The following is a 15,025-nucleotide window of genomic DNA, read 5'->3' as shown; positions in this document are numbered from 1 at the left end:
GGCTCAGGTATAGCCAGGATTATGGAGTTGACACATGACCAGCCAGTGTTTCATTCTGCATGCAGTACATAGGGTCGGTATGAGTCGGAGATGACTTGACAGCACCTAACAACAACAACAACAAATTTTATAAAATTCTGCCCTTCATTAAAAGTCACTAAGACTTCTCAAATCAAGAATTAAATGATAGAAATATTTTTAATATAAAGGACACTATTGTCTTTATGGGAGCTCTGGTAGCATAGTGGCTAAAGCACTTGACTGCTAACCAGAAGGCTGGTGGTTCAAAAACACCAGCCACTCCTCGGAAGGAAGGTTGGGCAATCCTACTTTCGTAGTGATACTGCCTCGGAAACCCAAGGAGGTGTCGCTATGAGTCGGGGCTGACTCGACGGCACATAACAACAACAACAACATTGTCTTTATACACTGATTGTGAGGTAGTATGATCTAATGACTAACAATGTGGGGTTTGGAATCATATATATCACCTAGCATGTACCATTTATTAGAATTTTATCCTCGCAAAAGTTGTTTAATCTATATAATTTTATTCTTTTCATCTGTAATAATAAAAAGGGTGCTTATTTCACTGGGCTGATGTGAGAATTAGATAAAAATATGATGTATATAAAGGTCTCAATACAATTCTTAGTACAAAAGAAAATGCTCAAGAGTTGCACATAAAGTTTAATCAGCTTTGATTGCCACATATTGATTACTCTGTCACTAGAATATTAATGCATACAATGACTGCTTTTTAGAACTGTGATAGATAGGAATTAATACAGAACTTTAGATGTAGTTGTTATCTAAAATTTATTCTAAAGCTCAGATGTTACATTTATCTTAATATCTTTATTTCTTATCAGGAAGTAGTGTTATGTGTTTAAAAGTATATGAGTACATCAAAGGATGCAATTCATAAGTTTTCCATTTCCTGAATATTCTATAATGTATTAATTAGCAAAGTCTTCTTATATCATTCCCTAGGATAAACCAAGGGAAGAGGAACGATTCAGAAAAATATCCCTGGCTAAGTCAGGAAGGATGTCATGCTTGGTAGGGTGGAGAGTCAACGCAAGAGGGGGAGGCCTTCAACGAGATGGATTGACACGGTGGCTGCAATGATGGGCTCAAGTATAGCAGGGATTGTGGGGCTGGTGCGGGATCGAGCAGTGTTTCGTTCTGCTGTGCATGGGGTCGCTATGAGTCGGAAATGACTCGACAGCACTTAACAACAACAACAACAGAACAAGTCAGGAAAATATAACGGGAACTGAGAGCTAGGGACAGGACACTTCTGCACATAAATATTGGTTATTCTAAAGCCAGCTTATTTTGCCAAAAACTGACTCTGACTCCTTTATTGATTCAACCTTTTGCATCCTTTGATTTGAACCATTTACCCTATAATATGGGAGCTCTGGTAGCATAGTGCCTAAGCACTCAACTACTAACCAGAAAGCTGGCGGTTCAAACCCACCAGCCACTCCTTGGAAGGAAGATGGGGCAATCTACTTCCGTAGTGATACTGCCTGGGAAACCCAAGGAGGGGTCTCTACGAGTCGGGTCTGACTCGATGGCACATAACAACAACAAAAAAAAAACCCTATAATATTGTTATGCTCAGTGACATACAAAGTACCTTCAAGACTTTCAGTTCTGCATAGATTACCTCCAATGTATTGTGGAGAGGCCAGAAGACAAACCAAAAAAACAAATTTCACTGAGGTGAAACTTTCAATTTCCTTTTGTTTATCAGAAACATCCCTAACTCTAAGGAGCTATAGACTATACTCTCCAATACAAAGATATAATTCTGTCTTACTATCAGTGATTAAAATTGATAATAAATATTAATAAGGACTTGCCCCTCCTACGGCACTCTCCTCTGCTGGATTTGATAAGTTATTGCAATGGCCACACAGAATTCACAGACAATACTCAGGATTATGGGATTTATTAGGGAAGTAGCAGGTTACAATTCAGGATCAGGAATGCTCATGATACAGTTTTCAATCAGGACAGTCTCCCCTTCGCCATGCCTGAAGTCAGGTTTGCCTTTAGCCCTCATCCCCTCAGTCTGATCTCTGCCCTGCTTGGGCCATTGTTACAAAGCTCTTTTAGCTCTGCTGAATGCCTAGAGGTATCTGAGTCCGACAGTGAGCCTTGGGCCAAAAGCACTTTGCTTTTTCATTCAGTGGTTCAGTGAGACTGGCTCTGTGTATAAATGCCCAGATGCATCCCACTCTGCCAGAAGGCAATGAGCTTTCTGGTCTGTGAGCTAGGCAGCTGACCCCTCTGCCTTGTGCCAGTCTGTTAGTTCTGCTGCCTCTGCTGCCACAGACTCTCTGCCACCACAGTTTCTCTGCCACTGCTTTTTGCCATCTCTGGTGTCACAGCTCTCTGTCTCCTGGATTAGGGAGGTTCAGTACAGAGATCTCGGGTCAAAAGGACTCATTCCATTCCTGGTGTTGTTTCTTGATGGTAGTGAGATCCTGCCCTTCCATGTCTGGTATTGCTCATTTTAAGCCTAGTAAGATGAAGAAACTGATCCATCCCTATTTTAGGGTACCATATACCTTACTTGCATGGTCCTATCACTACAAGGGTGCCATGCACTGTATTTACATTATTAACAAGCTATCCAATCCCCTTGGTGGGCCATAAGCACCTCACATTTTCATGGTCATCAGGTATGAATTACAAAAGACAATGGCAGTACCAAGCAATTTACTTCACTGCAGACCCCCCTGCCTCTTCTAACCATTAACTGTTTCATACTTGAAAGTTTCCTCCTTCCAATCATTTTAAGTAAGCACACCCATGTCTTTATCTGTCTGCCTCTCCTTGCCCAACTGAGAAATTCGCTATCCCTATTGTCTAAACCAAAACCAAACTCACTGCCATTGAGTTGGATCTGACTCATAGTGACCCCCCTTGAGTTTTTAAGGCAGTATCACTAAGGAAGTAGATTGCCCAATCTTCCTTTTCAGAAGTGGCTGGTGGGTTTGAACCTCCACCCTTCTGGTTAGCAGTCAAATGTCTTAGGCACGACACCACCACAGCTCCTATTCCTATTGTCTAAAGAAGCAAAACCAGTTACTCTGAGAGCAAGAAAGAGAGAGAGTGATTTATCTCAAGAAAATGGCTCATGAAACTCTGGTAGCATAGTGGCTAAGGCACTTGACTGCTAACCAGAAGGCTGGTGGTTCAAACCCACCAGCCACTCCTCAGAAGGAAGATGGGGCAATCTACTTCCGTAGTGATACTGCCTCGGAAACCCAAGAAGGGGTCGCTATGAGTCGGGGCCGACTCGATGGCACATAACAACAACAACAACAACAGCAAGTCCTAAGTCCATGGGTCAGTTGTCAACCTGGAGGCTTCTCTTGATTTACGCAGCTACAGAGGCTGATGAATCTAAGATCAGCAGGCAGTATATATAGTAGGCTGCTTGCTTCAGAAGATGACAAATCCAAGATCAGCAAATTAAATGGCAGATTGTTGGCTCACAAGCTTGGAAAGCAAAAATCCCAAGATGAAAGGGCAAGATAGCAGACTACTGGTTCAAGTCCATGAACTGGAGATGATGATGAGCTAGATGCAGGATCAAGATCCAGCAGAAAGTCAGAAAAATTTTCCAAGATGCCCATATATATATTGGCAATAGTCCACACCCTTGAGGAAACTCCTTTCCACTGATCAGCTGCTCATAGCACATATCTTTATGGACGTGATTATGTTATATCAGATTTCATCATGGGGGGATGACTATGTCATAACTGTTTAAAGCACTTAGAATCATGGTCCACCCAAGCTGGCACACAAATTTAATTATCACATCTATCAAATCAGTACTCCAAGGGAAAAACACATTCCTTTCTCTGAAGAATCTTCTGTTCTAGTTGGAAGTTTGAGCATCTATATTAATAAGAAAAGTCCACTCCAGAGCAAGCCATCAAATTGCAGCAATTTACACTAGCTCAAAGCATCAAACATTTTCCTCTTTATTCAATTGTGTTCTAGCCAGCTCATCCCTAGCCATATACAAGCTAGGTCAATGGGTACCAGCCATAAGATTAGGAGATCACACACCTCCCTGCCCTTTAGACCAGCCATTCCCTTCTTTCTCTCTCTCTCACCCCTTGCCCCTATGGGTTGGGTTAACAAGTGGTCCCTACATTCAGGGGTCCACAAAACTCCCTACACTTCAGACTAGCAGCACTTCCTCTGTCATCCTTAGCACCCATAGGCTAAGTCAACAGGTGCCAATGGAACACATCCAAACTCAGCCTATCTCCTCATTGCTGCACCTCCCCCACTTCCACTCATGGAATGGACTCAAGTGTCCACAATAAATGAGCATACCAGGCTGTTTACTCACCAGCTCTCTTTAAATTCCAGTCCTGGAAAGAGGCACTTCTTGATGGGTGCAGCCTTTTCCCGTCTTAATGCAGAGAAGAGCAAATTGCTTGCTAGAAATTGAAAAGCCAAACAGTCATTTTTTTGTTTCCTGCAGGTCCTTCCTTCAAATGCATATTTCCTACTCTCAGCTGTTCTGGGTGGCTCTGAATAAGCAAATGCAGACTTTCTGACTCTGAAGGTTCTGGTTGGGGCTCAGGTTTTGTACCTAAGTTGCCAATACTCTTGAAACAAAAAGCTCTGTTTCTGGGCAATCACTCCTTCCCCTTTTAACACATACAACTATGTAATGGCTGAAGGCAGAGTTACAGGCTCCCATTCATTTCCATCATACATTTACATCTGCTTTACAACACTAGGTAAGAGAAATATTCATTATCCATAGTACATTTGGGTAAATACAACTCTTGGTAAAATATTCCAGTTTCATCTTCTCTTCTTCACATCTTGACTACCTTCCCATTCACATATATGTAGGCTTGAGCCTTTGGATGAGTGGAACTAGTAGACCATGGCCCTCTATCAATTAATTCATTTAATAGGCCTAGTTTTTTGCCTCAAGCCATTCCATTTGCGGATTTTCTCCCCGTAGCTACAGCCTGATATCTCTTACATTCCACTCAGCCATTACAGGTAGCAACAACCAAAATAACCATCTAAAAATCAAAAATTTCACTTCTCATGTCCCTTCATTCTTTCTCTTACAAACTTCCATGCTTCCATGAGTCTGGAGCAATTGGCAATTGCAACAAATCCCATTAATGATGCCAACAGCTCAAATTGTTTCATTGAGAAGGATCAGCACAAGGCTGGTCCCTATCAGGTGGAGGTTAAAGATGTCCCAAGTGTCCAACTTTTTCAAACTGCTATACCACTTCATCATCTCTAACATCAACTCCTCCTCCTTCACTCAGTTCTATCCCTTCCATCTTAGGGTGCTGTAATTCACTATAGCATCTCAGAGAACTCATGAACCACCAAGGAAATGGCTCATGCAGTGTGTTATTGTTGTTGGCTGGCAATTCCCAAATCTGAGGGGTCAGGCGTCAGTCTGGAGGATTCTTCTCACTCACACAGTTGCAAGGGCTAAAACCTCAATTCAGTGGGTCATACTGCTTCCTACTGTCTCAGATTCCAAGAACTGGAGGTCAGATGATGATGAACCCAGATGCAGTATTGAGAATAAGAGAGTGAACATTGCCAAAGCATTCATATATACTGGATGCTGACAATACCCTCAAGGAAACTCAGGTCATTCCCTCTAGTAAGAGTGTGACTCAGTACACATCCCTCCCTAATCCTACTTAATTAACATAGTGGACAATTCATTCCAAAATGGGACCATAACCACAGGCACAGTAGCTAGGATTTACAATATATCACAAAATAAAGAACTATGGCTGGAAGGGCCATATTAATTAATTCACTGTATGGCAATCTGTTACCAACAAACACTCATCCTTGAGGAGGCTCCTGGATGTCCAAAAATCACAGTATCAAGATTATTTAAAAAAAAAAATAATCACTGTCTTCATTTCACTTATGAAAAGTTAATTTTCCCAAATCTACAGCACTGAGTTGGCTGGCGGTTCAAACCCACCAGCCACTCCTCAGGAGGAAGATTGGGTAATCTACTTCCGTAGAGATACCACCTCAGAAACCCAAGGAGGGGTCACTATGAGTCAGATCTGACTCGATGGCAGTGAGTTTGGTTTTGGTTTACAGCACTAAACTAGCCGATTAAGATTAAAGATCTCCTGACTTGCAGTCATCTTTCCTCCCACTTCTACTTCTAAACACACTAATATATACACTTGTCCAAACAGCACTGCCTCTACCATAGGAGACATGGGCTCCTAAAGGGATTAAACTTGTGTGTACACATCACTCACCAGCAAACAGCTAGCTCACAGTAAGACCAATTAGAAGGTTTTAGTTGCAGTTGGATCAAATCTTTAATGCACCACATTGAAATAAGCCTCTGAATGAAAGGAAGTCTGAGTTTCAGAAAAAGACCTTCATGCTGAATTGGTGACCAGCAACTGATGATGCTATTCCTCTCAGATTCTGATTTGTTCTCAAAAATGAGGTTGCCCAATGCGGAGGCAAAGCAATGAGTTCCTTGGTTCCTATTATTTGGTGTGTGTGGAGGAGGGTTACAGGTCTCACTGAGAGAGACCCTATATTCTCCTGTGTTCCAGCATGGTGTGCTTCTGGATGCCCAGGGACACCTGGATGACAGCTCTGACATTGATACTAATGGTGGGGAGCCCTGCTCTGGCTTTGTCCAAGGACATCCGATGTAAGTGTACACCTTGTTTGGTAGCTGTTATGGGATGGTGTAAGGTAGGGAAAGAGTTAACTTTTCACTGTATCCAGACCATGTCAAGTCAGGTTATTTGGAGGGGAAAAAAATGACGTTTTCTTCAGTGGTTATCTGTCATTGTTATATGGATCCAAATTCTTTCCACAACAAGAAAATTGTACATGATTGCGCTCTCTGTGAGAGATTCTAAAGGCACTAATATAGCCTGTTTCTTCTCAACCCTCCTCCAATAAAATCTCTCCAGCCTTTCAACTCATTCCCTCATGTTCTTGAGAGGATTAGGAAATAATGATGTTAAAATAATTCCCATCCAATTGACCCTTTATTATATTTTTTTATTATTTTTTTTCATGGATCTTTTCTCTTTTTTTATTATTTTAAGAGCTTGTTTTACATTCAATGTAACACATACATTCAGTTTCATTCCCCATTCACCATGTCCAACCCTAACCCAGTCTCCTCCCCTGACCCCTTATTATATTGAGGTAGCTAGATAAAGGGAAATGTTCTCTGAATTTTTTATGTGGAGTAGAACATAATATTATGTCCTTAATGAGATCTATCATGTTCATACCTCTCCCTAATATGTAACTATACTATCAAGAGGCCTCCTCCATTATCACTTTCCTTTTCCTCCTCAGCCCTGATGTTCAAGGAGTACAGACCTATGTCCCTGTACTGGCATTCTCTGATAGAAATTGAGTTTGGTCTTCTCTTCCTTTCCTGTGGAAAGCACCCTTGGGTTGAAGCAGAGCAGATTCACATTTGAAATGATTCTGAAGATATGAAGTATCTGTGGGGTGTTCTTTGGTGATTTGAAGAGCTTAAAGCATCTTCTGCAAACCTGTCATAGGTTAGTGTCATAATGAATCTATTTTTAATCTTCCTATAAATCAGCTTCTCCTACATCTTCACATTCTCTGGCCTTAGCTCATAATAAGGGATTCAGCTAGTCTAGGATAAATTATGTAAAATTCTGTTTTTGTCAACAAAAATGATCAAATACCAGCATCTCATATGGTTCAACTTATGCGCCTTAAGCAAGGACACAAAGAGGTTGTGAAGGCTAATCACAGCTCATAAAGCTCAAAGCCAGTAAGTCTAGGTTCTATGGTAGGCATCATGGCCCAAATTTCATAGGCCATTCACCACACTTTATTTCCCCCTTAATTAGTGATTTCTGATTACCTTTATTTCTCTACTTCTAATTCTTCCTTATTCTTTTCCCACCTAAGTCAACACCTTACTGAAAATTTCCAAAGCTTGCTTAGATACTCCATACTGTAAGAGATCCATCAGAATAAATGAAACATAATGGGATTTTTCCTCTTTCTTAAAATTGTTTTCTCATTACTTATAAATGCTTCTTCCAATTAGATGGAGGTGAAAGTCAAAGGTTTCTCTGAATTTGTCACAGAGGATAGAAGGCATATAGTATATTACCTGAATGAAGGAGTGTTAAAGCTTGAGCCCTTCTTGCTTTCTACACAATAATCAATAATTATCAGATGCCTGTATTTACTCATTTAGACCAAAAATATTTTTTGAGCAACTACTACCTACTGGGCTCTGTTTTAGGCTTTAAGAAAGAAAGAAGAAGAAGAAGAAGCCAAACACACTGCCATCAAATTGCTTCCAATGCGTAGTGACCCCATTGGGTTTCCAAAGCTGTAAATCTTTATGGAAGTAGATCTTCCTCTCTTCCTTTCTTGGAGCAGCTGGTGGGTTTGAACCACTGATCTTCCAGTTACCAGTCAAGTGCCTTGCCCAGTACACCACTAAAAACAAAAACCGAACTCACTGCCATCAGGTCCATTCTATTCACAGCAACCCCTCCTTGGGTTTCCAAGGCAGAATCTCTACAGAAGTAGTTGCTCAGTCTTCCTTCCAAAGAGTGGCTGGTGAGTTTGAACCACCAGCCTTCTGGTTAGCAATCAAATGCCTTAGGCACTACACCACTAGAGCTCCTTATTTAGACTTAGATAATACAACATGAATAAGAGAAAAGACATTCTCATGAAACTTATCTAATCACAGTAGATAAAGACATATATATATATATATATATATACACACACACACACACACACACACACAACATATATATATATACACATATATATGTGTATATGTATATATATTTTTATATGTATATATATGTATCTGTAAGATGGGGCAATCTACTTCCGTAGTGATACTGCCTCAGAAACCCAAGGAGGGGTCGCTATGAGTTGGGTCCAACTCGACGGCACATAACAACAACAACAACAACATATAAATATTTAATGAAAAAGAAAATTTCATAGTGTGGTAAGTGCTCTGAAGAAAATATGTCAGGGTGATGAGACAGATAATCCTGGATTCACTCTACTGCAGTTCATCTGACTAGAAAACTCTCCCTGAGAAAAGGACATTCAGCTGAGACATGAATAATGACAAGAAGCCAGCTATGTGCAGATCTAAGGGAAAGTGCTCCAAGGAGAGGGAACTGCAGGAGAAAGGTCTAAATGTGATAGGATGCTTGCTGTGTTTAAAGGTGAGAAAGACTAGTGTGACTGTAGCATAGCAAGCAAGGAAGACAGGGGCAGGAGAAGAGGTTGGAGAGGAGTCAGGAACCACATCATTAAGGCCCTAAGAGCCGTGGTAAGAAATTTGAATTTTATTTAAAGAGATAGGTGAAGCCACTGAAGGGATATATGACAATAAAATTTATATTTATTTTCAAAAATTACTCTAGCTACTACATGCAGAATGGATTGTAAGTTCACAAATGGAAGGAGACCATTTAGGAACATAGAATTCTCCAAGGAATTCATGGTTGTGGCTTCATTTGGTGTTATAGTGACCAAGACAAAGACAAAGAAAATTGCATAGATTTGGAGTGATTTATTGGTGGATGTTCTGGTTACCTAGTGCCACTCTGACAAGAATATACCACAAATGGGATGGCCTTAACAAACAGGAGTTTATTCTTACAATTTGGAAGCTTTAAGTCTAAGTTCAAAGTGCTAGGGGCTGGGTCAAAGCCCCTCAAACTTGGGGTCTAGCTCTGCCTCCTTCTCCCAGCCCACTGGAGCTAGAGGCATTTCTTCACTCAGACAGCTACTGGCTGCTGATGCTGAGAAGCCCCAAGGTTGACAAGTAAAAAGGCACAGTCTTGATGTTACCAAACCACATGGTAGCTTAAGTCCACTGTAAGTCCCAAGGTCGGCAGAGCATAGCAGGCTGCTGAGCAACGACATGGCTACATGCAGGGTCCAAGTGTTACATAGGCTACAGACCATTTCGAAGGTTTCTCCTTATATACAGGAAGCAGACCACATCCCAAAGGCAGCTACTCAGCTGTTTGTGGTAGATCCCACCATGGAGTTGATTGCCGGTCTCATCATGGGGAATAACTACCACCAGCTGCCCAGCCACTCAACCAGGCCCAGCCAAGTTGACACATAAACATAACTACCACAGTGGATAAAATATGAGTGCTAAGGAAAAGCAGATAATCAAGCTTTTCTCTAAGGATTTTGTCTTGGAACTAGGTGGATGTTGGTGCTCTTTATTGAGACAGGGAAGATCAAGGGAGGAAATGATTTGAAGTGGGAGGCTATAGATAAAGGTTTTACTTAACTTAGGTTTAATATGTCATTTGGACATTCATGAGAAGTGGTCAAGAGGTCAATTAAATATATGAGACAACCTTAGGAAGAATCTAGGGCTGGAGATACAGGACTTAGTATCATTAATACATGGACAAAAAGTACCAGTGATGTTGGAGGAAAATCAAGAGAATGTGGTAGATGATGCATAGAAGCCAAGGAAGGTAAATTTCAACAAAGAGGAAGTGGGTAGCTGTGGTGAATACCTCTTAAAGGTCGCTGAGTGAGAACATGACAGAGCAGTGAGCACTGGATTTGGTGCACTTGACACTGGCAGATTCAGTGGCGTAGGTAGATTAGGGATTGAATTGATTGAAGTAAGAACAGGAGGTGAGAAATGAACTCAGGAATACAGGTGAGTCTTTTAAGTAGCCGCTCTCAGGGAAGGACTGTGCTCTGAGATCAGAGTCAGCAGGACTTAAAATATAAGAGTAAAAGGACCCAAAGGGAAGCTGGGAGGAACTGAGAACCAGAGATATTTACACAATAACAAGAAAACACTAGAGTGCTTTTGCATGCAATGTCAACTTGTTAGTCACAAAATCATTAATTCACACAACAAACATTTATTAGTGACTTAAAGTACATCAATCATTGACCCAGGTGAAGAGGACAAAGTGATGAACAAGTCTGGTCTCTCTCAGCATAAAGCATAGTAATATTTTGCAGTTACTAAGTACAAGGTCTATAAATGGAAGAGCTGAAAACTCAGATATAGGTTCTGTAGAGCAAAATTAGAAGAGTTCCCATGTGACACTGACTACATTATAGTTTGGGAGAACATGGGATGAAAAAGGGAGTGTGGGGAGATAGTGTAAAATACTATCTAAGTATTTCAGAAGTTTGAGCAAGTTTAGAAGATAAGGTGGTCAATAGTATTGAAAGTTGCTGAAGAAATTGAAATGATGACTGAGAACAATCTACTGAATTTAAGTATTGTGAGGTTACTATCAATCTTTACCTACACAGGAGCTACGGCACACTGCACAGAGCATGTAATTAATCACTTGCAGGAAGTTAATATAGTGTCTTAGTGAAGGACTAGGGGGCCAGAGCCAGATTTCCTGAGTTCTAATCTGCATTTCATCTGGCATGAATTATTTGACTATGGGCAAGTCAGTTAGCCTCTCCATGCTTTTAGTTGCTTCTATTGTAAAATGAAGAAAATAACATCTACTTCATGGAGTTGTTTTGAGGATTACAAGAGGTGATATATGTACAGCAATGGGAATAGTGCCTGTCACACTGTACTATTACTTCAGTGCAAACTATTCTTTTTCTATCCATCCACACATCCATGGATCTTAGTTGCAAAATAGCTCTCAGATCTGCCCTCCACTTTCTAGGTACCAGTCTACTGCCATTGTTCAAGCTGCCATCATCTCATTCCTACATTTTTCCCAAACACATCTCTCTTGCCTTTTGCCGTAACCAACACATTCTTTATTGTCAGTGATGTCTGAAAACGTATACAGATCTAGAATTCCATTTCTGGAATTCCTAGAGCCAGATGTCCTTTAGAAATTAGAATTTTGGATCTTAATATTTCATTTTCCTAATTCAATGGGATAAAGGACAGTAACCTATAACCAAACACATAAATATTTCTATACCCAAACCTACGAATACTCATGCATATGGAGTAAAAGCAATATATAGCATTGTAACTAATTTTCATAATAAGAAAATAGCAAATTAAATAGTAGGGTAAATGGAGAGTACATATTCCAATACATTTTTCATACAGAAATCATCCAGCAATACTTCAAACTTACATATGACTCACATTAACCTAAATATTAAGCTAATAAATATCCATATTTATCACACCCTACACCCTACTGCTTGAGAATGTCATAGTAGTAGGTACATTAGGGTCATTATTATCTTCATCAAGTTGGGTTGAACAATTCATTTCTTCAAGGAATGAAATTCATAAAGGATTAAGCAATATTCACTCCTTCCAGCACTGTTATGGTTTTGTGTCAGTAGCAGCTCCCTAACTAAGGAAGCTATAATAGTCTCTGACTTCATGGTGAATGCATTTTGTTCAAGGGTATTAATTGACTGATCCCCTAACCTTGCCATATCATCTTTGGGAACATTTCTTTTGTGTATATATACAGTGATGTGCGTGTAAATTTACAAAGCAGATTTGTTTTACACACAACAGTTCATGCACATGTGGTTTCACAGCCAATTTTGATCCCCAACCATACAAAGCTTGCGTCTCATCTCCTACCTGTAGCTATCCCTGCCCTGTGCCCCTCTTATCTATGCATTCCTGTCTGTCCAGCTTTCCCTCCAGGCAAATGCTGCCCCTCTGATGTCTCATGGTTGATTGATGTAGAGGATGCATCTCCCTAGGGTGGGTGTCCTGCTTGTCGGTTTTTCTACTGTTTGGCTGAGAGCTAATCCAGGGAAGTGAGTCCAGTTCCAGACCCGAAGGATAATCTGGGGAGTTCTACCAGCCTGTATCCGAACAGTAATTCTGGTCTTTTTTGTGTTTTTGAATTATGTTCCACGTCTTTCCTCCAACTCTGTCCAGGATCTCCAATTTTGATCTCTTTCCACGTGACTGACATTGGTAGTTGGGCACCATCTAGTTCTTCTGGTCGCAGGGTCATGAAAGCTGAGGTTCCTGTGGTGCATCATATCCTTGAATTTATTGTTTCCAAATGACTTTGATTTTCTTCACTCTTCTTTGCTCCAGATGAAGGGAGACCAATAGTTGAATCTTATATGGCTGCTCAATAGCTTTTAAGACCTCAGTTGCTACTCTTCAAGATAGGATGTAGAACAAGATTTTTACATACTCTGTTATGCCAATTGAGCATGCCAATTGAGACTATGGTCCCAAGCCTGCAGGCCTGGTGACTCTCTCCCTGAGATATTGAGATATATCTCACCCCAGCAATACTAGCAAAGTTCAGTAAGACAGAAAATAACAAATGTTGGTGAAGGTATTTCCCTCAGCATAATGTCCTCCAAATTCATCCATGTTATAAGGTGATTTATGGACTCTTCATTATTCTTTAATGTTGCATAGTATTCGATTGTGTGAATGTACCATAGTTTGGTTATCCATTCATCTGTTGATGGGCACTTAGGTTGTTTCCATCTCTTTGCTATAGTGAATTGTGCTGTGATGAACATGGATGTGAAACATGTCTATTCACATCCTGGATCTCACCTCTTTAGGATATATTCCTAGTAATGGAATTGCCTCATCAAATGGCATTTCTATTTTCAATTTTTTTAGGGAAATGCCATACTATTTTCCACAGTGGGTATACCATTTTACAGTCCCACCGGCAGTATATGAGAATTCCAATCTCTCCACACCTTCACCAGTATTTGTTATTTTCTGTCTTGTTGAACTTTGCTAGTATTGCTGGAGTGACGTAATGTCTCATTGTTGTTTTGATTTGCATCTCTCTAATGGCTAGGAGGAGCTCTCGTGGCATAGTACCTAAGACATTTGACTGCTAACCAGAAGGGTGGTAGTTCAAACCCACCAGCCACTCCTCAAAAGGAAGGTTGGGAAATCTACTTCTGTAGTGATACCACCTCAGAAACCCAAGGGAGGGATCGCTGTGAGTCAGATCTGACTCCACGGCAGTGAGTAATGGCTAAAGATCATGACCATTTCCTCATGTGTTTGTTGGCCACCTATATATCTTCTTTAGTGAGGTGTCTGTTCATGTCCTTTGCCCATTTTTTAATTGGATTGTTTGTCTTTTTGGTGTTGAGGTGTTGAAGTTTTCTATATAAATTTTAGAGATAAGTCCCTTGTCAGATGTGTGATAGCCAAATATTTTCCTTTGGGAATCTTTCTACCTGTGTTCTTCATGTCACTGCCTTTATTCTCCCATCACTCCAGAAATGCCCGAAGGGGCCTCATTGTCAGTGCTCAGTATGTTTTTGATGGCAGATTCCTCTGACTTATTTAAACTTTTACCTGAGAAACTTTCATCCTATATTAAGGTTTGATGCAATATTTTTCCCATTAGTGACATGACAGTTTTTAACTTCTTCATCTGCTAGCTCATAGGCAAAAGTCAGCATAGCCCAAAGTCTGTGCCAAGCATTTGTTAAGGCTGATTTATTACTTATTAACATCATAACAAGCACTAGCAATTGACTTTTTAAAAAACGTTTTGGATGCCTAAACAACTGTAAACTGCAGTAACCATAGAGTTTAAAAACTATGTATAGCACTGGGCTGTTCACCTAAAGGTCAGTGATCCAAATCCACCAATTGCTCTGTGGGAGGTAGATGTGCCAATCTGCTTCTGTAATGATTGTTGTTGTTGTGTGCCATTGTGCCATTTAGACTCATATTGACCTTAGATGACAGTTTAGAACTGCCCCAAAGGGTTTCCTGGCTGAAATCTTTATGGGAAAAGATCTCCAGGTCTTTTCTACCATGGAGCAGCTGGGGTGTTTGAACCACCATCCTTCGGGTTAGCAGCCAAACACTTAGCCATTAAAGCACCATGGTTTCTACCATAAATATTGTTGTTGTTGTTGTTATGTGCCATCGAGTCGGACCCGACTCATAGCGACCCCTCCTTGGGTTTCTGAGGTGGTATCACTACGGAAGTAGATTGCCCCA

At 40.6% G+C, this 15,025-nt stretch overlaps 1 protein-coding gene across 1 annotated transcript in view; it reads left to right on the top strand.

The window, feature by feature from the left end:
• Positions 1 to 6,630: 6,630 nt before the first annotated feature.
• LOC103195812 (DLA class II histocompatibility antigen, DR-1 beta chain-like) overlaps positions 6,631 to 15,025 on the top strand; it is a 16,822-nt gene continuing 8,427 nt past the window's right edge. Inside the window, 1 exon segment of the mRNA XM_007939446.1 lies at positions 6,631 to 6,730. Coding sequence (XP_007937637.1) covers positions 6,631 to 6,730 — 100 coding nt within the window.

This window comes from Orycteropus afer, unplaced genomic scaffold (genome assembly GCF_000298275.1).
Source record: "Orycteropus afer afer isolate SDZICR_OR568_19922 unplaced genomic scaffold, OryAfe1.0 scaffold00059, whole genome shotgun sequence".
NCBI classification, from domain to species: domain Eukaryota; kingdom Metazoa; phylum Chordata; class Mammalia; order Tubulidentata; family Orycteropodidae; genus Orycteropus; species Orycteropus afer.
This window is presented reverse-complemented; position numbering and strand designations above follow the sequence as displayed.